The sequence below is a fragment of the Caenorhabditis elegans genome, chromosome I, assembly GCF_000002985.6.
Source record: "Caenorhabditis elegans chromosome I".
Lineage (NCBI taxonomy): Eukaryota > Metazoa > Nematoda > Chromadorea > Rhabditida > Rhabditidae > Caenorhabditis > Caenorhabditis elegans.
In genome coordinates, this window is record NC_003279.8 from 13,083,266 (window position 1) to 13,104,023 (window position 20,758).

Consider the following 20,758-nt stretch of genomic DNA (forward strand, 5'->3'; position numbering starts at 1 on the left):
ACATGTAGAGTGTTTCAAAACAGATCCCCAAACAACTTTATTTCACATTAAAAATTTAAGCATCGTCGTTTTCGGAATCACAATTTTCAATGAAACCTTCCTGCTCATCTTCTCTGATTTCTTCTTTCTTTTCCTCTTTTCTTTCTTCTTTGTTTTCTTCCGAATGCTCTTGAGGTATCGATTCTGCCGCCTCAAGACTTAATAGTTCACTTCCTGAGGAACCATAAGCCAAGTGTTCAGTGGTTTTCCTCACACATGCCAGAGCATGGTTAGTCTTTCTGACTACTGGGATCTTGTTTACTGTAGCATACAGGATACGGCTATGTTTTTGAAGTTCTTTGAAGAGATCGATCGAGTTGTCAATCGGATCCCTGCTCAGTGATTCACTAAACGCAGTCAAGCTGGAATTGATGGTCTCAATCATTTTTTGGATGCTTCGAGCGTGGCCTTGTAGTTCATGAATCTGTTCGTGACGGGATTCTTGCTGACCTAATACCGCTTCGCACGCTGCTTGGAGTTTTACGGATCTGTCAGTGATCTTGGCCACAACCATCTGAAATAACATTTCTTCGTATGGGGGTATCAAAAAAGGACCCCCGTCTAGACCTAAAACCTTCCTAGGAGAAAGTGTGCCGTAGGCTACCTAGTTGCACAGCATATTGAACCCTACCTGACAAACCGCCAGTTGGCCTTTCACCCTTGACTTCTCAATCCCTTTTTTCAACCCAGCTACCGGACGATCCAGCGTATCAACCACTTTCGGAAGTTCCTGTCCAGCACTAATCATATTACTGGCAGCAGTGATGAAGTGATTCTCAGTGATATCTTGCTTGATAGCAATCGAAACATTACTCTTGGTTATCTCGGAGACCTTCGCAAATCCTTCCATCCGACGATCATGATCCTTTTGGTTCTGATAATTCACTAGTTCAATAGCCGATGTGCTTTGTATCTCCAGAGAAAGCTTAGCACCGTTCTCTTTAAGTTTTTGCAACTTTTTCTCTGCGAACACCTTCTTCTCCTGATGACTCTGTGTTTGGTATTGTAGATTCTGAAAATATTAGTATGCAGTTTATTAAAAGTAGCAAATATTTTAGAGTTAGCAATATGTTAATGCCCCTTCTTGGTCAGCCGTGACCGCGAAAAACTAATAACTCGTACGCACAGAAACGATTATTTTGCAAACATCATTTTTTCGAGGTTTGTGGGATTTTTTCCCAAAAGCCATGCGAAATCAGGTAAAAAGTCTGCGCCGTAATTTTTGTAGATCTACGTAGATCAAACCGAAATGGGACACTCTGACACCAAGTGATATGGGGAAGACTTACCTCACTCTTCATTGCATTGATATTTGATTGAATATTTCCTTCCATTTCTTTTTTATCCTCATGCAACTGTTTCAGCATATCCTGACTATTCTTCTCTCTCTCCAAAATTTCCATTTTATCAGCTGACTTCTGTTCTCTCAATTCCTCTGCCGCTCTGTTCATCTCCCGCATTCTGTCTTCCAGTTGTGTCCGGTTAAGCTCATCCTCACGTTTTGTGAACGTTTCTCTTGAAGTTTCCAGTTGTTTTAGAGTGGTCTGGAAATTTTGAACTTTAAAAGTGTAAGCGTAAAAGTTGAGTGTACAACTAAAATTGAATTAATAACGGAAAGACGCTTTAGTAGTGATGGAAATTTTCAAGGAGTTGTGGTTTTTGACACACTGATTCGAATTAAAAAAGTTTTTGAATGCTTTAAAATAGTAGTAGTAAATCACCTTTCTCATCTCCTCGGCGCGGTCCTGCTCTGCCTGCGCACGTTCCAGCTCGCTCTTTCTTAAAGCAGTAGTATGTAATCTCTGACGCTGGCACACCGTTTGACCCACTTTTTAACAAGTCAAAAAACTCCCAGAATCAAAGAATATATACTAATTTAGCTCCAAATATACCCAAATCTCCCTGTTTAAATATTCTCATTTTCTCCAAATCTCCCTATCATACACAGTAGTCAAGCTTCGACCCACTTTTTCAAAATTTTAAAACAATCATTTTTTAAAGAAAAATTAAACTTTTAGTTACATTTACTCATTTTTCAAAATCTCAAAGTAACCATTTTTGCCCTCTCAACCTGACCGTCTTCGATTCTCTCCGACTAACAGGTTTTACCTATATCAAAAATTTCAAAAATCTAAAACATAAAAAATACCCCCTACTTTCACCTTCACCAAAAATTTTTCATAATCATCATATACAAGCCAACTGATAAGACTCCCCACTTCTTAACCAACTCCAAGAAGTTCTTATCAGTTTCAATCATAGTCAAGTGGTAGTGTGCCTGTCTTGAAAACTTAACACAAAAGTTTGACTCCACACACAAACTTGGATCAAATGAGCTAAAGAGATCTCATTACCTCTCAAAATATGCAAGAAAAATCGAGAAAAAATCTGAAAAAATTCGAGAAAAAAAATGGAAAAATTCTCGAGAAAAAATCTGAAAAAATTCGAGAAAAAATCTGAAAAAATTCGAGAAAAAATCTGAAAAAAAAAATCTCGGTGGGAACTCAGTGGACAGCAGTACAAGATGACACATCATTCCTTATCAAACTACCCAATCTGAATGCAGCTGTGTCTGACCAACACCTTTCTTTATCAATTAATTTAATATTATTTCGTTTTATTTAAATGACTGAATTACACAAAGATTTACAACCACTCACAAACGGAGATATCAGTAATTTAGTAAAATACTTAAATTTTAAAAACTTTCGAGGTGTATATATGATTGATCAATTACCAGAAAAGTCACAAAAAGAAGAAGTAGGAATTGTAAATCTCGACATTTCGCAAAATAATGGAACTCATTGGGTATGCTATAAAATTTATAAAAACCAATTATATTATTTTGATTCATTTGGATTAGACCCACCTAAAGAAATTATAAAATATTTAAAATCTAATACTTCAAATGAAATAACAATTTCCACTTTTCAAATACAAAAGTTTAATACCCATCATTGTGGATATTATTGTCTATTATTATTAAAATTATTGGAAAAATATGATTTTAAAGATTCTATATTAGCTTTAATTTAAAATAAGATCGAGTGACTATTTTGTAAAATATGAAATACAGAATTTAGAATATTGTTAATGAAAGATTTAATAATTAGTTTGACTGATCACTTTGAAGAAATATGCTTTAGAGGAATTTGGAGCATTGTTAGTTTTAGATTTATGAATTAGTTTTACTGGCAAATTTGGAAGAATATGATTTGAAGAATTTATACTAATGTTGATACAAGACTTATGAATTAGTTTGACTGACCACTTGGAAGAAATATGCCTTTGAATAAATTGGAAGATTTTAATGAAAGAAAAGAACTAATTAAGAATTAGATTGAGGAAGTTATACAAATGTTGAGACAAGATCAAGAATTTAAAGTTTAGGAATTCTAAAATGCTCAAAAGCTAATGTGTGAATATTGTCAACAACGTATCTTTTAGCCTCTACATCTTTTCCAATCATGTTATTCAGAACAACTTTGTTCTGTTGAACAGAATGAACTTGATGTTTGCTTGAGCTTATCAACATTTGCTGCTTCCTTGAAACCGTTTTATCAAATAAACAGTTCTTATAATCAGCAAAAGTTAATTCCTTCTTTACAACACTCCTTTTTACTCCTTTATTTTTCTTAACCTCCACCTCCAAACGATCATTTAATTTAGAAAATCTAAAAGCATACTGTTTAGGCCTAAATGCCACAATCTCACTCATAATATTTCCATTAAGCTCATCCTTAAACTTCCCAATTACCTTTTTATTCTCATCATCATAAAGTGGATGGTCTTTTGGATAGTCAGAAAAATCGAACCATTCTTTCATATTTTTCATATCATCATAAACATCCTCAGTTTTTATTTCATAGATGAAAGAATCGGTGTCTTGGTAACACAACTTCAAACCATCTCCATACTTAGGCTCCATTACATTATAATGAAAATCATACATTAGATTCTTACTCAAATCTAAAATACTCATCCCTACATAAAACGGCTTGTTCAATCTAATATTTTTCTGAACCATTTCTACAAGAATCATATTTTCATTTATAATGTGTCTTTGCTTAAAGTTAACATCATTAGCTAACTTCTGAACACTTTTTTCATCATTAACAATTCTTACATCCACTCTTTTTCTTACATTTTCCATTGTTTTTCCAAACACAGAGTTGTTCATGAGTTTGAAGAAATCTTTTTCAAACTCATTTTTAGCAATCTTTCTAAGATTGGTATTTAGCTCTATATATGGAGCCAACCAATTAGATTCCCTAAAACTCACAACTCTATGAATTTTCTTCAAAACCATTCCATTTTTTAATACTTGCTTTAAATTTTTATAATGAATCACATATTTGGTTTTATTAGATAAATCACTAATTAATTTATTAGTGGTTCCAACAAGCTTATTTTCTGGACAAAATGGTAGATCATTATGCCTATCATGAAGCTCAACTGGATAGTCTAAATCCACCTCCAATATGCATCCTTTTTCTTTTAATTCTATTTCATTTAAATATTTTTCAATATCTTTTATTTCATTAACATTTTTCTCAAACTCAAAATTATCATATGGTAGTTTTTGACTCATCGCCCATCCATATAGATTATTTGCGTCTAAATATAAAAGATATATACTTTCTTCTTCATAATTTTTTAGAATTTCTTCTTCATAATTTTTTAGACTTTCTTCTTCAGTATTACATTTTTTTAGATGTCTATTATTAGCTCTAGAGTATCTCAACATCGCGTTACAGATACCACCTCTTATTCCTTTTTCAATAAAATTATACATTTCTATATCTTTAATGGTCTGAAGTTTAACTCCAGTTTTCTTCAACATTGCTTCCCAGGCAAGTCCTGGAGATGTATAATACCAGCAAGGGTCTAGCATATACACCTCCAAAGAGACATTTCTGAAAGTTTCAAAAATGTCTGCCAATAGTAGCACATCATTAATCATATAGATTTCAGTATAATCTTTTAAATTTTTACATTTTGTTTCATTCCATACTTTCTGAGCATATTCATATTTTTCTTTACTAATATCTTCATTATTTAATTTATTATAAAAATTTTCAATTTCGGGTAATTCTTCATAATCATATTTTTTAAAGGAGTCCATAAATTCATATGGGTATACTCCTTTCTTTCTCATAAGATTAAAGATGTTTCCATCTTTATATTTTTCATCATAATATTTTCTAGTAATTTTACAATCTTCATCTTCTAAATTATTACTTAAACAATCTAGACTAGAGGGCATGAATCCTAGACTATCTAAGAATCTAATTTCATACTTTCTAGTCTCCTCTATTGTTTCTCTAACATTTTTTAATGACCGCCTAACATCATCTAAATACACTTTAAAATCAGACTCTTTTGCTTTCTCAAGTTCTTTTTCAACTTTTTTAACTTTTTCAACTTCTTTTTGAAATTCTTCTTTTACCTTTTGAAATTCTTCTTTTGCCTTTTCAACTTCTTCTTTTGTTTTTTCAACTTTATCTTTATTTTTTCCTGTCTTTTTAACTTCTTCACTTTCTTTTTTATATTTGTTTTCTATCTTTGCTAATGTATCTTCTGCTTTTCTAACTTTGTTTAAACAGTCTGTGTAATCAGATCTTATTACATTTTTAACTTCTTCTCTTGCTTCTTTGATTTTCTCTAAGATACTTTGGTAATCAATTCCTTTTTCTTGCTCAAGTTCTGTTTTTACTTTTTCAGTTTCTTCCTGTGCTTTTCCTATTTTTTCTAAACAATCTTCATAATTGACTCCAAGTACTTTTTTAACTTCTTCCACTGCTTCTTTAACTTTTTCTAAGTAATATTTGTAGCTCAATCCGATTGCCTTTTCAACCTTTACTATTGCTTCCTTAACTTTTTTTATTGCCGATTTCATTTCTATTTTATTTTTATTTGTTTTTTCAAGTGTCTTTTCAAATTTATAATTAAAACTGATAAACTTTTCTATGTTTGCTGAAATACAAGAAATGTTTACTTTTTCCTTCTTTAACATTTCAGAAGATTTTCCATCACTGAAAATCAAATGAGAGTCATATCCTCTTAGATTATGAAAGAAGACAGGAATAAAATTATTTCTTCGCTTCAACAAATTACAACTATTACATAGAGGTCCTCTGAATTCTCCGGTCCAATGATCATGATCCATAACTTTTTTATTTTCCTTATCAAATCCCTCTTTACACTCAGGACATTTTTTACAATTAGAATATTCAATCTGCTCTTCCTCAGTCAACCCACCCATTTTCATGGAAGGGATATCCAGAACTCTTGTACACACATCTTTAATGTATTCATTGAATTTTAATATTGTGTCATAACCAACATAACTTTTCATTTCATAAATACTCTGTGTAAAAGAATCCACCACAACTACACAAAAACCAGATGGTGCATGTTTACCAATATTCTCACTCCATGATTTATCAGGTGAATTGTTTGTACTATCTAGTTTATAGATGACAGATTCAAAATCTGCATAACAAACATATCTGTGTTTTTGAGTCTTCTGGAGTGATGAAAATTCAATATGAGACTCTGAAGGCTTAATCATTTGAATTGGATCATTACTCATACAATCCTCAAAATGGCGCACATATTTCTCTTCATTATAATACCCATTAAAGCATCTAATACAGAATTTGTAACTACTACTTCCACGATTATTCATTAGTTTATCAAGATTTTTAATAAGACAGAAATGTCCTTCATTATTTTCATTTGTTATATATAATAAATTTATTACTCGATTCATTTCTACTTTATTATTTTTAGATATTCTATATGATTCAATTGTTGGTTTATAGTATTCAGTTTCTTCTTCATTATCTGTTTTAACAATATTAATAGCTAGGTTATTTTTCTTTTCAAATTTCTTTAAATTTTTTAAACTGAAGGGGAATTCAAACCCCTCAAAATCTATCTTATTTGTATGTTCTTGATAATTGCTTACTCGTTGTGGATTCTTTTTTTCTGGAAAGAGGTGTGCAAGTACACACCACATAAAACAGAAGTTATCCTCATTTTTAATATTTATTACTGCTTTCTTATTTTTGATCCAAGCTGGTAGTTCTATATATTTTGCTCCTGTTAGTGATTTCATTTTAGTTTGATACATTTGTAACTTATTAATTCTATTCATTCTAAAACCAGATCCTTTAGTTTCAAGTTTTTCTAATCTATTTTCTAATTCTAATTTTAAAGTTTCAATAAATTCTTCTTTATCATCTGATTCATATAATTTTTTATTTAATGTTGTTAAAAATGCTTGCTGTTTTTCTCCAGTTTCTTCTTTAATTAATTCAAGTTCTAGTGTGAAATAAATTTTTACATATCCTTCATACATATCATTTACAATATCATTTTTTGTTTTATTTAAAAAGTTTTCAATACTCTTAAAGTTTCCAGTATATTTTGTATCTCTTAACATATCTCCAACTTCTTTATATTCGCTGAAAACCGTTTTGTCATTAGGGAATAACTTCCGTAATTGGAAATTATCTCTTTCTCTTTCTTTATTTTCTTTTTCAATTTTTTCATTTTCTTTTTCTTTTTCATAATGTACTCTTAGGATTTCTTTAAGCTCTGTAACCCTCCTTTGCTTTATTTCAGACAATTTATAGCTAGTTACCTTCAAAATATGACTGCGTAGTTGATCCCTATCCATCTTTGTGTAATCTTCTACTTTCTGCATTTACTAAAGAACTTTTTCCAAATGAAAAACGTAATGATATTTCTATCTTTTTCATAAAAATTTATGCACTCTTATTATTTTTACTTAATAAATGCACTCGGTGATAGAAATTTATGACCCTAAAAATCGAAATAAAATCGTTCAAACCTACATAAAGAATAGGAGAGAGCATAAATTCAAAAACTCACAAGAGCGTACTGACTTGGAAAATATAGAAGATCATAGAATAGATGTGTTTAAGCCTATATTAGAATCTAATAAAAAACTACAAGAAGAAATAATAGATGAGAAGAATAAGATAGTTGAAACTCTTAATAATTTTAAACCTTCATATAAACAACTATCAATAGAACAACCTAAAACACCATCAAATAATAAACAAAGTCTTATCAAAAAACCATCAGTGACTTTACCCACATCGAATTCCTCTCCAAACTTAGTAGTTAGTAATTTAATAGTTGGTTATCTTCAAGACAATTCTGATAAAAGTAATGCTGGGTATTCTCTTAGATTTAATAAAGAAGATAAAAAATATACAATTGGTAATAAAGATATTGTATTTGATCAAAACATTATTAAAGTTGATAGTGAAGAATATACAGCAACTGAAGGATTAATGGAGTTACTAATCAAGAAATCACCTAATGTAAATAAGATTCAAAAAGATGATACAAATAACTATCAGAAAATTCTAATATGCTCAAATGCTTTGTATAACGGATTTGATAAAACAAGTAAAAAATATAATTCAGATTCTAGTGAAAAATGGAAGTTTATTAAAGCTCACTACTTTGTTACAAAGCCTACTAATACAAATAATACAGATAATACATCTAATACAACACAAGGAAGTTCCATATCATTCATCCCATCAAATACTAATTCTCTTATTGACTCATTAAAACTATCTGTTGGTTCATTTCAAGCAGGTAACAAAGGGGAGTACAATAAAATCCATGCAATCTTAGATGAGCTAGTTAGACAAAAGAAGATCAAAAAGAAGGATTTAGGTGTTATTTACTTAAATATTGGTATGTAATTTTAGAGCATATTTTAGACTTAAACAGGGATAGGATCTCACAATGCAAATATATAGTAAAATGACCCTTTTATAAATATGAGATTATAGTATAAAACTCATCATATATCTTGTTTTAAGACATAATATACTACATTTTAATGTGTCTAAAAATATGAGAAATTCTCATAATATTGACAGTTTATCTCAAACAGCATATTTGTAATAAAATGACACCTTTTATAAATATGAGATTATAGTATAAAACTCATCATATATCATGCTTTAAGACCTAATATACTACATTTTGATGTGTCTAAAAATATGAGAAATTCTAAAAATATTTGATGTGAAACTAAAAATGTATATTTGTAATAAAATAACACCTTTTATAAATATGAGTACATAGTATAAAATTCAGTATATATCATGTTTTATGGGCTAATATACTACATTTTGATGTGTCTAAAAATATGAGAAATTCTAAAAATATTTGATGTGAAACTAAAAATGTATATTTGTACTAAAATGACACCTTTTATAAATATGAGAATATCACATAAATATACTATATATTACATTTTAATGATCAAAATACTCCATTTTGATATGCTCAAAAACATTGAAAATTTACAATTTATTAAATGACAGTAAATAATGAAAATATCAAAAACACACCAAAACATTATATTCATATTAAGAATTTAGAAAATGATGTTTTATATTTCATATCTAGTATTAGATATCTAATGGATAAAAACATTTCATTAAAAAATATTCCTCATTATTATTTCCAAAATTATCCACAAATAGTATCTAATGTTTCTACTAATAATAAAAATAGATTTAAAGGAGGTTTAGAGAAATTACATGTATATGCAAATGATGAATTATTTTCTAAAATGTATCCAGAGTTAGTGGTGAATATTGAATGTGAACGTATAGGAGAAACTAAAATTCATAAATATATTTTGAGTAAATATAATATTGATATAAATAAATATATTGATATAAATAAATATAATGATATTATTATTACTCATGAGAATACAGTAAATCCAACAGTAGAATTCAATACTATAAACAAAGAAATTGTTGGATCTAAAAAGATAAATATCTTATTACCAAAACATCTTTATAAAAAGTGATTTTCATAATACGGGAATACGGGAATACGGGAATACGGGAATACGGGAATACGGGAATACGGGAATACGGGAATACGGGAATACGGGAATACGGGAATACGGGATGGAAATATACAGCATTAAATGAGTTTTAAATTATATATGTATCAACACCCTAGTAAAAATGATTCATCATGTATTTTATCTTCAATTGCAAATTTAAAATTAGAGCATCTAAATGTTAAAAAAATTTGTGATACTGGAGAATTTTACTTGAATGGAGATTGGTGTAAGTTAATAGCGAAAGATAGATTATTTAGATTGTTAAATAAAAATAAATCAAACATCTCCATTATAAAAGTCAAAGATGTTTATTGTTTGAAACAAGATGAAAAATTATTAAAGCATTGTAATCCCCCAGATAGATTCATTTTAAGAATGAAAGTTGATAGAATAAATTTAATAAAAAGAAAGGGAATGAAAACTGTCATAGCTTTAAATAATTTGACAAACCCCATACAAAGAGGAGCAATAACAAATCCTGAAAAACTTAAAATTAATCAAAGGTCAGAAACAGATAAAACATCTAAGTATAACAATTGGATAGATGATGTCAAAGAAGACAGAACAGAGCAAGATAACTTTTATAGAAATATTTATGGTATATCTTAATTTTCTCTTTTAATAAATATGAGTACAACTAGAAAGAATAATAACATTCATACTATAACATCTGTTAAATCAGAAATAAGCAAACAAATAAAAGATTTAGTTTCATCTTCTATGAATACTATTAAATCTGATTCTGAGATTTACTCATTTGTATCAGAATCATTAAAAAAAGATGTTGATAGTGCTGCTTATAAAAAGGCAAATGAGATTCATTCAATGATAATTTCGTTAATGAATCAAATAATAGAATATTCAGAAGAAGATAATATTCTTTTATCATCACTAAAAACATTAGTAGATAAATTAGAATCAATTTCATTACAAAACGTTTCCTTAGAAGATGTTGTCAATAGATTATGTGAATCTTATAAAAAACTTCTTGTGAGAGTTGCGGAACTTGAAACTGAATTAGAATATGAGAAAGAAAAAAATCGAGCTTTACAAGAAACTATTAATAATTCATCTTCAGTTGATTCTAAGATAAATCAAGAGAAATTAAATAAAATTAATAATGATAAAAAAGCTAGAAAGAATTATGAATTAAATAAGATTGAATCTATTATAAATAAAAAGAATATGGATATTATCAAAAGTTTGTATTAACAACTTCTTTTACATATTTTGTATATTCTTTAAAATTATTTAAAAAACCTTCTATTAATTTATCTTTTTTGGATTCGTGTGATTTTTGTAAACATGTTACAATAATAAATATAACTATACTATCTATTAATAAAACTATAGAATAATTGATAACATTATTTTCTATATTGAATAAAATGAGAAAACTACATACAGTTAATAAAATTAGTAAAGCTATTGTAACATGTGAAAAATTCATTTATATACTCAAAATAAAATAAAGTACTTTAATAACCTTCTAAATTTACCATCATCTATATCACTAGTTTTGTCAATAGTCAAAAAAGAATATTTATCTTTCCAAACAGAAGTAATCATTTCATTAAATTTAATCTTATCTATTTCACCACAATGATCTCTATAAATATAATCCAAATTTAATTTATCTTGAGTGAAGACTATAAAGAAATTAGCATTCTCTCTTATAGTATTTTTAGGAAGTTTTATATAATTTTGAGAAATATAAAAACAATCAATATTATTATGCCTTCCTCTAGTGTAATATTGTTCTATCTTATTTTGTTTTTCTAACATCAAATCATCAAAAATAATTAAAGTCTTTTTATTGGGATCTATTGAACTTGGATCAGGAATTTCTTCACAATTGTCTGATGTAGTGACTAATATATTTGATTTATCTTTCTTATCAACCATAAAATTTTGTGTCTGAAAGCAGTGTCTAATATCTTTCTTACTTAATCCATTTTCAAATCCATTTATAAGAGCTTGATAACATGGTTGAAATAATGTTGTAGAAAAAATATATAAATTATCATAATCTAAATAATCATCTCCTTGGAATTTATCCAAAAGTAAATTCATTAATAAATTAGTTTTACCACATCCAGACTTTCCTATAATACATGCTCTTATTGAATTGGGAAGTAAAGAATTATTGTTTCTATTTGAGTAATAATTTTTAACAGAATAATCAGTGAAGTCAGACTTTTGCAGCATGATTTAATACAATTAATTTAATCAATATGTTAATAAAAATTTTTATTCATTAAATGGCTCACTTATTCCTTAATCTTAAGTCAAATAATACACAATTTAACTTTAATCAAAACTTTAATGCTACATCTATTGCAGTTGTAAAAGTTGATGGAACTATAGATATGAGTAAAAATATCTTTGTTTATCTATCTTGTAGTCTTATTTGTGATTCTTTTATGAATGAAAAGCAGAGTAATATAATTTGTAAATTCTATTCAAATAATAAAAAAGTAAAATATGAACCTATAAATTTGATATATCATAAAATAGTTAATACATGTAATACCATAACTTTGAGACTTGTAGATGATTCAAATAATCTTATAGAATCAAATAAATGTGATATTGAAATTGAGTTACATATCATCTAAATTCTCTTAAAACCTGATCCACTTTTAAGAACTTTTAAGAAATTATTATTAGCTTTTGATATCTTTTTATCATCAGATTTTTTAGATTTCTTATTCATTTTATTTCCAGATCCTTCTATTTTCTTAGATACTTTTAAACTAGAAGTTTCTATATTTGATTCTTTAATACTAGAAGTTTTTATGTTAGATTCTGTATTTGATGTTGTATTATCAGTTTTTATATTATCTACTAACTCTATTTTATCTTCTTTTTTAGGGGTAATAATTACATAACTAGAAGTGTTAGTTTGATCATCAGTATTGAAGAATCTCATTATTTATTTATTTAATTAAAAATTTAATCAACAGTTAAAGATTGAATAGATGGTCGATGTATCATTTCTCTTAATTCTACTGTCTCATATTCTCTTTTTCTTTTTCTATTTTTTCTATCTATAAATGTTTTTGGAGAAAGGATCATCCATACAGACCTACCTACAAATATATAAACTAAAGCAACAGCTAAAGATACAACAACTCTCCAAATTCTAAGCCACCATTTTCCAAAGAATCCTTCTACATCATCTAATATCTCATGAGGCATTGTAGAGTCTTGATTATTTGCATGAACTTCAATAGAAATATCAGACTTTTCTCTCATTTCTTCAATAAGTTCTTCTTCAATATTTGTTTTTAAATCTAATAAAATATGTTCATGAAATACTACTTTATCATCTAAAAACTTTAAATTGAATTCTTTAAAACTTTTCATGTTAGTTATATTACTTCTATAATCAATCATAGGATGAAGTTCTGGTTTGCTTGATATAACATCTCCTGAATAATCATTTTTGTAATACCATATTTTATTTCCAAGACTTTTAATCTTAATTGGAATTTGTCCTAGTGAAAGAGCTAAACTTAACTTATATCCATCAAAATGAGTAATGTCAATAAAGTCTATATCTTCTTCATCAATTTCTTTACAGAATGTTACTTGAACAATTGAATTTTCTATTAATCTAACTTTAATAGCTGTTAAATTCAATTGTTTTTGAATATATCTTCTAGGGTTTTCTCTGATAAGAGTTTCAAGAACCTCATTTTGCTCATTGAAGATATCACACATAACTTCTGTTGTATGTCTTAATAAATTATTTGATTGATTTTCTAGATATTGAAATTCTCCTGCTGCTTGAAAGTCTGAGTATAGTTCTCTCTTTATTCTAGTTTTTCCAATTTCAAACATTTCATAATTAGCAACTCTATTTATGAATTCTGTATAATTTGGGAATACATCACAAGCTTCTCTAATTGTTTTATATTCTTCATGAGATGGTAAATTATCACAATCATCTTTTATATTTAAGTATTCATCATAACCTGGAAATGGTAATGGTTGCCATCCTTCAGTATTGTTGTTTAGTTCTTTCTCATAGTTAGCAATATTATTTATAAATTCAGTATAACTTTTTAAAGAATCACAGCCTTCTCTACTATTTTTGAAAGCTGATGGGGTTGGAAAATTGTCGCAATCTTGTTTGATTTTCAAATATTCATCATAATCAGGTAGTGGTAATGGTTGAAAGATTTCTCTTTTAGTTCTATTTGTAGGAGTATTATTTTCTCTTTTTAATTTTTCAAGTTTTCTTCTTTCTGATTCTTGATGAGCTTTTTCTCTTTGTAGTTTTGCTTGTTTATTTTTTTCAAAAAGTTTTTCTCTTTGTAGTTTTTCTAGTTTTCTTTTTTCAAAGTCATCAGCTATGAGCTTTTCTCTCTCTTGATTTTGTTGTTTCATTTCTTCTTCTCTTTGTAGTTTTTCTTGTTTTCTCTTTTCAAAATCATCATTGATTTGTTTTTCTCTCTCTTGATTTTGTTGTTTTATTTCTTCTTCTCTTCTTAAAATTTCTTGATTTCTTTTCTCATATTCTTCTAATTGCTGCTTATGTCTTTGTTGTTGTAACTCTTCTCGGGTAGAAATTGCGACAGGTATTTGTTTTGGAAAGCGACTATGATTCTTAATTACTCTTACTGCAAAACCTTCATCACTAATCATAAGATCTAAATCACAATCTCTTATTGTTTTTCTAATTGGGAAACTTAATGCTATTTGATTTTTGTTATTAATCCAAAGATTATTATTATATATTCCTTCAAGAATTCCAATTGAAATATATTGACATTTTTGATCATTGTTAATATCCCAAGTAATAATTTCATTTTTCTTAATTTCACAAAATCCATCTTGGTATTTACAATTATTCATATCAGTTAAAACATTAGTTGGTTTTGTTTGATTGAAGTGAGAATAAACTTTAGTTTCAATAACAATACAATTTTCTTTGTAATATCTTTTAGGTGTGAATAAACTAGTAAATCTATTAGGATAATCTACTGTAATTTTATTATTAGTGCTCCAAGTTTTTGAAGATAATTTTGTAAGTGTTCCATATCCACATTTCTTATTATTAACCATTTCTCTACATTCAGCAAGAGTAATAGGATATGTATTTAACTCTTTTTCAACTAGATGTTCATATCCTGAGAAATCTGTATACATTGATACTTCACTAACTAACTTTTTACATACTTTAGCTTCCGAAATATATTCTATTATATTAGGTTTAAAGACTTCATATTGTACTATTTCTGATTTACTGTTAAGAATTCTATGATAATTACACTTATGAAGTTTAGGAAGTTTAAAATATTGAACAGGAGAATTTTCAGTACAAATAATAGCTTTACTTACACTTTCTTGAAAATAAGATACTAAGAGAAATAGTGTTAAAATTCTAAAATATATTTGCATTTATTACTTTTAAAAAATTAATGTTTAAAAATTTTCTTAATAAATAATAAATATGATTGAAGCTGTTGATAAGATTCTTATGGTTGATAATCCTATTGTTAGTGATACATCAATTCAAAAAGAGAATTTAATAAGCATTTTTCCATCTTCAGGATCAAGTCTAAATCAACATGGAGAAATAAATTTTGTTATAGAAACATGTGATCAATACTTACTTTTACATAAATCTTATATCTATATGGAAGTACAAATTTCTAAATTGGATGATACTGCATTAGCAGAAACTGATGAAGTGTCTTTAACAAATAATGCTGCAATGTTTTTATTTGATAGAGCAACTTATAATATGGATGGAATGCCAGTAGAAAGTATTATGGATCCTGGAAGAGCTAGTCTAATGAAAGGACTTTTAACTTATAGTAGCACCATGAATAAACAAAATACATTTGGATGGATTTTGGAAACAAAAGACATCATGACATATAAAATAAATAAATATACAAAGAATAGAAAAGGTAATATTACTTTCTGTATTCCTTTAACTCATATATTTGGATTTGTTGAATGTTATAATAAAATCATATATGGAAGAAAACATAATCTTTCTCTTTACAGATCTCCTGAAAACAAGAATAGTATTACATCTTCCAATCCACAGAACTTCACAGCAAAGATGGTTATCAATAAACTTCAATGGATCATTCCAAAGATTATTCCATGTCTTGAAATGCAAAATAAATTATTAAATATTTTTGAAAGTAATAAACTTATTCAAATGCCTTTTATTTCTAGACAGTTTGAAAGTTATAACATTCCTAATGGAAATAGAGAATTCACATGGAAGTTGGGTACTAAATATGATAAAATAAAATATATTGTTGTAGCATTTCAATGTGCTAGAGATAATAATTATTTGAATGCTGGAAAGTTTGATAATTGTGGATTAGAAGGAATATATGTTGAATTAAATTCAGAAAGATATCCTCATGAATGTTTGAAATTTGATTTTGATAAATTTAATGCAGTTCAACAATATAATTTTGCTAAAGAGTTTAGAAATAGTTATTATGAATCTACTAAAGATTATATTTTCATGGAAGAAGATGTATACTATTACTATTATCCGTTATTAGTATTTGATGTATCTAAACAAAATGATAGAATAATTCAATCTAGACCTGATGTTACTATAAAAGCAACTTTTTCAAAAAGCATTGCTTCAAGTACAAAATGTTATTGTTTAGTAATGAGTGAAAATATAGTAGAAATAAAAGATAATAGAATTAAAGTTATTAGTGTTTAGATATCTGGAATCCACGAATTAAATTTATCAGGATATCCATACCATTTTACAAAAATTTCTTTTATTCCTTTTCTAGTTCTACGTTTTAATACTTCTTCGATTTTGTATTCTTCTTTTACATTATTATATAGTGTAAGTTCTTTTTCATAAAACTTTCCTAAGATTTCTTCATCTGCTAAATCTCTTATAGAATAAGATATAACTTTACCAGGATGTATTTCTGAAATTTTAAACATTTCTGTACTCCAATTAGGTAAATATCCTTTAGCAAAAATAGCTTTATACTTTGTTATTCTTACTGTATCATCTATTTTAAATTTACTATTAACATAAGAATTATCTTTATTAAATTCTAAATTCTCTTCTGTATTTGAAGGATTTGCTTCATCAGGAAATAGATTCTCATGAACTTGATCTGAATTTACTTTCTTAGAAGCTTCTATAGGGGTCATTTTTATACTACGATGATAGTGATTATTGTATCCAGAAACAAGCTTATCCAATATATTTACCCATTTATGATTACCTTGATATGTAAACATTTTCCACATTTTCTCTTTTAGAGTCCTATTAAATCTTTCTATGATAGAAGCCTTCTTGTCAGAATAAGTAGAAAAGTGGTTGATGTTAAAACTCTTAAATAATTTTTTCATATCTGAGTTATAATATTCTTTTCCATTATCAGTTTGAATTTTTTGTGGTTTTCTTACTTTAAAAATAGATGATATAGCATTTGCTGTTTCTTTTCCACTTTTTGTTTTTAATGGAATGACCCATGCATACTTACTAAAACAATCAATTACTGTAAGAAGATATCTAAAATCATCATTTTCTTCTGCATAAGGAATCATTTCTACAAGATCTGATTGCCATTGTTCATCTATACCATGAATATAAACTCTTTCAGTTTTAAAATTTTTACGAGTTGGTTTATGAAGTGTGTACACATCTTGCTCATTTAAAAATTGTTTAACTTCTTTAATTGGTTTTTTAGTTTTACGTTGTAATTCGTTAATACCACAAAATCCAGTTTCAGGATTGTAAAAAGTTTCTTCAAGAATAAGTTTAGAATTTTTGGGAGGTTTTAAATTACCTCCAGTTTTCAAATTTGAAGATATTTGACATTTATTTTTATTACAGATAGTACATTTTCCTTTTATCATTATTCTATTATTTGTTGTTTGAACTTTTATGATGTCATAGGTTACTGTTTGCTCTTTGCAGCTGCAGCAGTATATCATTTAAAATAGTGCGAAATGTCTGGTATGGCTATTTAGTGATGATGTCTGATAAGGACACTTGTGTGCTTTGTATCAGTTGTTCACTGATTTTTTTTTATTTTCAGAACATTTTTGATTTGACATGTTTTAAGCTTTTCTTCGATTTTTCATTTAATTAATTATCTATGTTATAGCAACATGTCTGATGCTGAGTTGAAATACGAATACCCCCTCCACGTGGTTGATCCCAAAAATTTGACAACGTGTCAACAAGCGGAAGTGAACAAGAGACAAAATGAGGCTGATCGTATTAAGAAAATGATATCTAAAAGGGATGTATTGGCTGCAAAACTCAGAGTTCTGGATGATGATATAAGAAATGAAGTGGCACGAATGAATGCTCGTCGTGAGGCATATGATTTAGATGTTGCGAGTAAAATGAGACGCGAGGATGCTACCCTCAGTTTGAGGAAAAGAAAACTCATGCAAATGGATAATCGTCTTGATAATGAAGCAGACATCCTTGAAAAAAGAGCTAGAGCTCTTGAAGATCAAAATGTGTATGTTTTTTTTTTTTTTTTTTAAGTTTAATTCAACATTTACAAATCAAAAATTTTCAGAAGATTCATCCAACCGACGACCACACCAACTTCTCTCGCTCCAACTTCTCCGACTATCCGAATGAGTATGCTGACACTTCAGGCAATTCAATCGGACGAGGAATCAAATTAAATAATGTTTAAACAAATAAATAATAGTTGTTAAAAATCTTTTCGTAAACCAATATGCAAAACGAAATAATATTAAATTAATTGATAAAGAAAGGTGTTGGTCAGACACAGCTGCATTCAGATTGGGTAGTTTGATAAGGAATGATGTGTCATCTTGTACTGCTGTCCACTGAGTTCCCACCGAGATTTTTTTTTTCAGATTTTTTCTCGAATTTTTTCAGATTTTTTCTCGAATTTTTTCAGATTTTTTCTCGAATTTTTTCAGATTTTTTCTCGAGAATTTTTCCATTTTTTTTTCTCGAATTTTTTCAGATTTTTTCTCGATTTTTCTTGCATATTTTGAGAGGTAATGAGATCTCTTTAGCTCATTTGATCCAAGTTTGTGTGTGGAGTCAAACTTTTGTGTTAAGTTTTCAAGACAGGCACACTACCACTTGACTATGATTGAAACTGATAAGAACTTCTTGGAGTTGGTTAAGAAGTGGGGAGTCTTATCAGTTGGCTTGTATATGATGATTATGAAAAATTTTTGGTGAAGGTGAAAGTAGGGGGTATTTTTTATGTTTTAGATTTTTGAAATTTTTGATATAGGTAAAACCTGTTAGTCGGAGAGAATCGAAGACGGTCAGGTTGAGAGGGCAAAAATGGTTACTTTGAGATTTTGAAAAATGAGTAAATGTAACTAAAAGTTTAATTTTTCTTTAAAAAATGATTGTTTTAAAATTTTGAAAAAGTGGGTCGAAGCTTGACTACTGTGTATGATAGGGAGATTTGGAGAAAATGAGAATATTTAAACAGGGAGATTTGGGTATATTTGGAGCTAAATTAGTATATATTCTTTGATTCTGGGAGTTTTTTGACTTGTTAAAAAGTGGGTCAAACGGTGTGCCAGCGTCAGAGATTACATACTACTTAAAGCAGAAAGTCGGCTGCGATTCGCATCTGCCTGTCTTTCAGATACTTCCAGCTCATTTTTGTGGAATTCCAAGTCGGCAGCCTGTGCGGCTCGCAGATCTGCCTGCAACTGCTTCTCCTGCTTACGCTGAAAATATCTGAACATTAATGGGACAATAGATAAAAGAACATTACATCGTTGCCCGAAAAGAAGTCTCCAATATCGTAAAGGAACTCGGAGAAGACGTTGGTATTCTCACTCTCATTCTCCGACATTGTTAATGTAGCAGGACTGAAATTTTCAAAATTTAGGCTTATCAAATCAAACATAACATCGAAAACTACTTCTTTTCCAGTCAACTATTAATAGTCAACAATTTTAGTATTAGCAATGACTTTGTTTTACGGACGGAACAAAAAAACCACGCCCATTATGCAAGCTTGGCGTAAGTGGCCACAAGATTCTGTGGGAGGGGAGAGGTTCCGCCCATTTCATGGAATTTAAGGCCTTTTTTTTCAGCTTGATCGACAAGTTCGGTGTTTCCAAAACGTGAGTTTTTGAAACCTGAAAATCATTTTGTGGACGTGCTCTTCTGGAACTCGGCCTTTCCACCTTTCATAGCGTTTTTTTAAGTTTCGGAAACTTGACTGGATAAAAAGAAAGTGTGAAAAATTGTAAACAATTAAACGCTTTTAACAATAGCAAGAAGGTAATTAAACTTCCTCATGGTCAAAACTGATAAGATAATTTTAACATTAGAAAAAAATTTCTCATCGTTATTTCTCAAATATATTCAAATTCTGCTAATAGTAAGAACGCGAATTCTTTCAGTGAGTTTCAATAACTAAAACCATTTTTAGGTTCAGTAGGCACACATGCTTTCAGGTTTAGGTGCCTTTCTTCCGGTGAATTTTTTTCGTAAATTTGGGTACTTGGAGTTCAATTTTCAATTTGAGTTCAGTTAATTGCATATTGGCCGCTTAGAAGGCAGACAGTCATTTTTTTGCCTACGTAAACGCTTTTTTTTTTCAAGAAATCCATTTTTGAAAAAATTTAAAGGAAAACAAATAAAACTATTTTCCTGCGAAACCCGTATTAATTTAAATATTACCTTACCCCTATTACAAATTCGCGCCAGACACACGTGGTGTCAGGCTATCCCGTTGCTCCAGTGCACACAAAAAGCGGGAAAATATTTCTTGGAAATTTGTGACGTCACAGCGCTTTTTGAATAATCGT

At 28.6% G+C, this 20,758-nt stretch overlaps 3 protein-coding genes and 3 non-coding genes across 6 annotated transcripts; 4 read left to right on the forward strand and 2 right to left on the reverse strand.

Annotated features, from left to right (window-relative positions):
- Positions 1-55: 55 nt before the first annotated feature.
- On the reverse strand, positions 56-2,240 carry pals-13 (Protein containing ALS2cr12 (ALS2CR12) signature; the record flags this gene model as incomplete). The annotated part of the gene is made up of 4 exons (NM_060889.2): positions 1,761-2,240; positions 1,329-1,583; positions 671-1,051; positions 56-553 (listed from the first exon to the last, which is right to left on the reverse strand). The coding sequence occupies exons 1-4, from the start codon at positions 1,767-1,769 to the stop codon at positions 56-58; spliced, it is 1,143 nt and encodes a 380-aa protein (NP_493290.1). The 5' UTR covers positions 1,770-2,240.
- C17H1.2 (Chemotaxis protein) lies at positions 1,841-19,854 on the reverse strand. The gene is made up of 4 exons (NM_060893.2): positions 19,714-19,854; positions 19,265-19,666; positions 4,678-4,680; positions 1,841-1,954 (listed from the first exon to the last, which is right to left on the reverse strand). The coding sequence occupies exons 1-2, from the start codon at positions 19,792-19,794 to the stop codon at positions 19,526-19,528; spliced, it is 222 nt and encodes a 73-aa protein (NP_493294.1). The 5' UTR covers positions 19,795-19,854; the 3' UTR covers positions 1,841-1,954; positions 4,678-4,680; positions 19,265-19,525.
- Positions 11,984-12,244, forward strand: Y26D4A.25. The gene has a single exon (NR_050664.1). It is a non-coding gene; the product is annotated as an Unclassified non-coding RNA Y26D4A.25 (non-coding RNA).
- Positions 13,101-13,255, forward strand: Y26D4A.24. Its single transcript, NR_050665.1, has one exon. It is a non-coding gene; the product is annotated as an Unclassified non-coding RNA Y26D4A.24 (non-coding RNA).
- Y26D4A.23 lies at positions 13,556-13,763 on the forward strand. The gene has a single exon (NR_050666.1). It is a non-coding gene; the product is annotated as an Unclassified non-coding RNA Y26D4A.23 (non-coding RNA).
- On the forward strand, positions 18,081-18,660 carry Y26D4A.21 (uncharacterized protein). The gene is made up of 2 exons (NM_001129064.4): positions 18,081-18,453; positions 18,514-18,660. The coding sequence occupies exons 1-2, from the start codon at positions 18,092-18,094 to the stop codon at positions 18,623-18,625; spliced, it is 474 nt and encodes a 157-aa protein (NP_001122536.2). The 5' UTR covers positions 18,081-18,091; the 3' UTR covers positions 18,626-18,660.
- Positions 19,855-20,758: the final 904 nt, after the last annotated feature.

What these genes read in the sequence shown, in the direction of transcription:
- Y26D4A.21 (NM_001129064.4), top strand. Translation starts at nt 18,092, where the DNA reads ATGTCTGATGCTGAGTTGAAATACGAATACCCCCTCCACGTGGTTGAT. An exon ending in GCTCTTGAAGATCAAAATGT is followed by an intron (nt 18,454 to 18,513) that starts GTATGTTTTTTT and finishes AAAAATTTTCAG; the next exon opens with AAGATTCATCCAACCGACGA.
- C17H1.2 (NM_060893.2), bottom strand. Translation starts at nt 19,794, where the DNA reads ATGTCGGAGAATGAGAGTGAGAATACCAACGTCTTCTCCGAGTTCCTT. An exon ending in ACTTCTTTTCGGGCAACGAT is followed by an intron (nt 19,667 to 19,713) that starts GTAATGTTCTTT and finishes AGATATTTTCAG; the next exon opens with CGTAAGCAGGAGAAGCAGTT.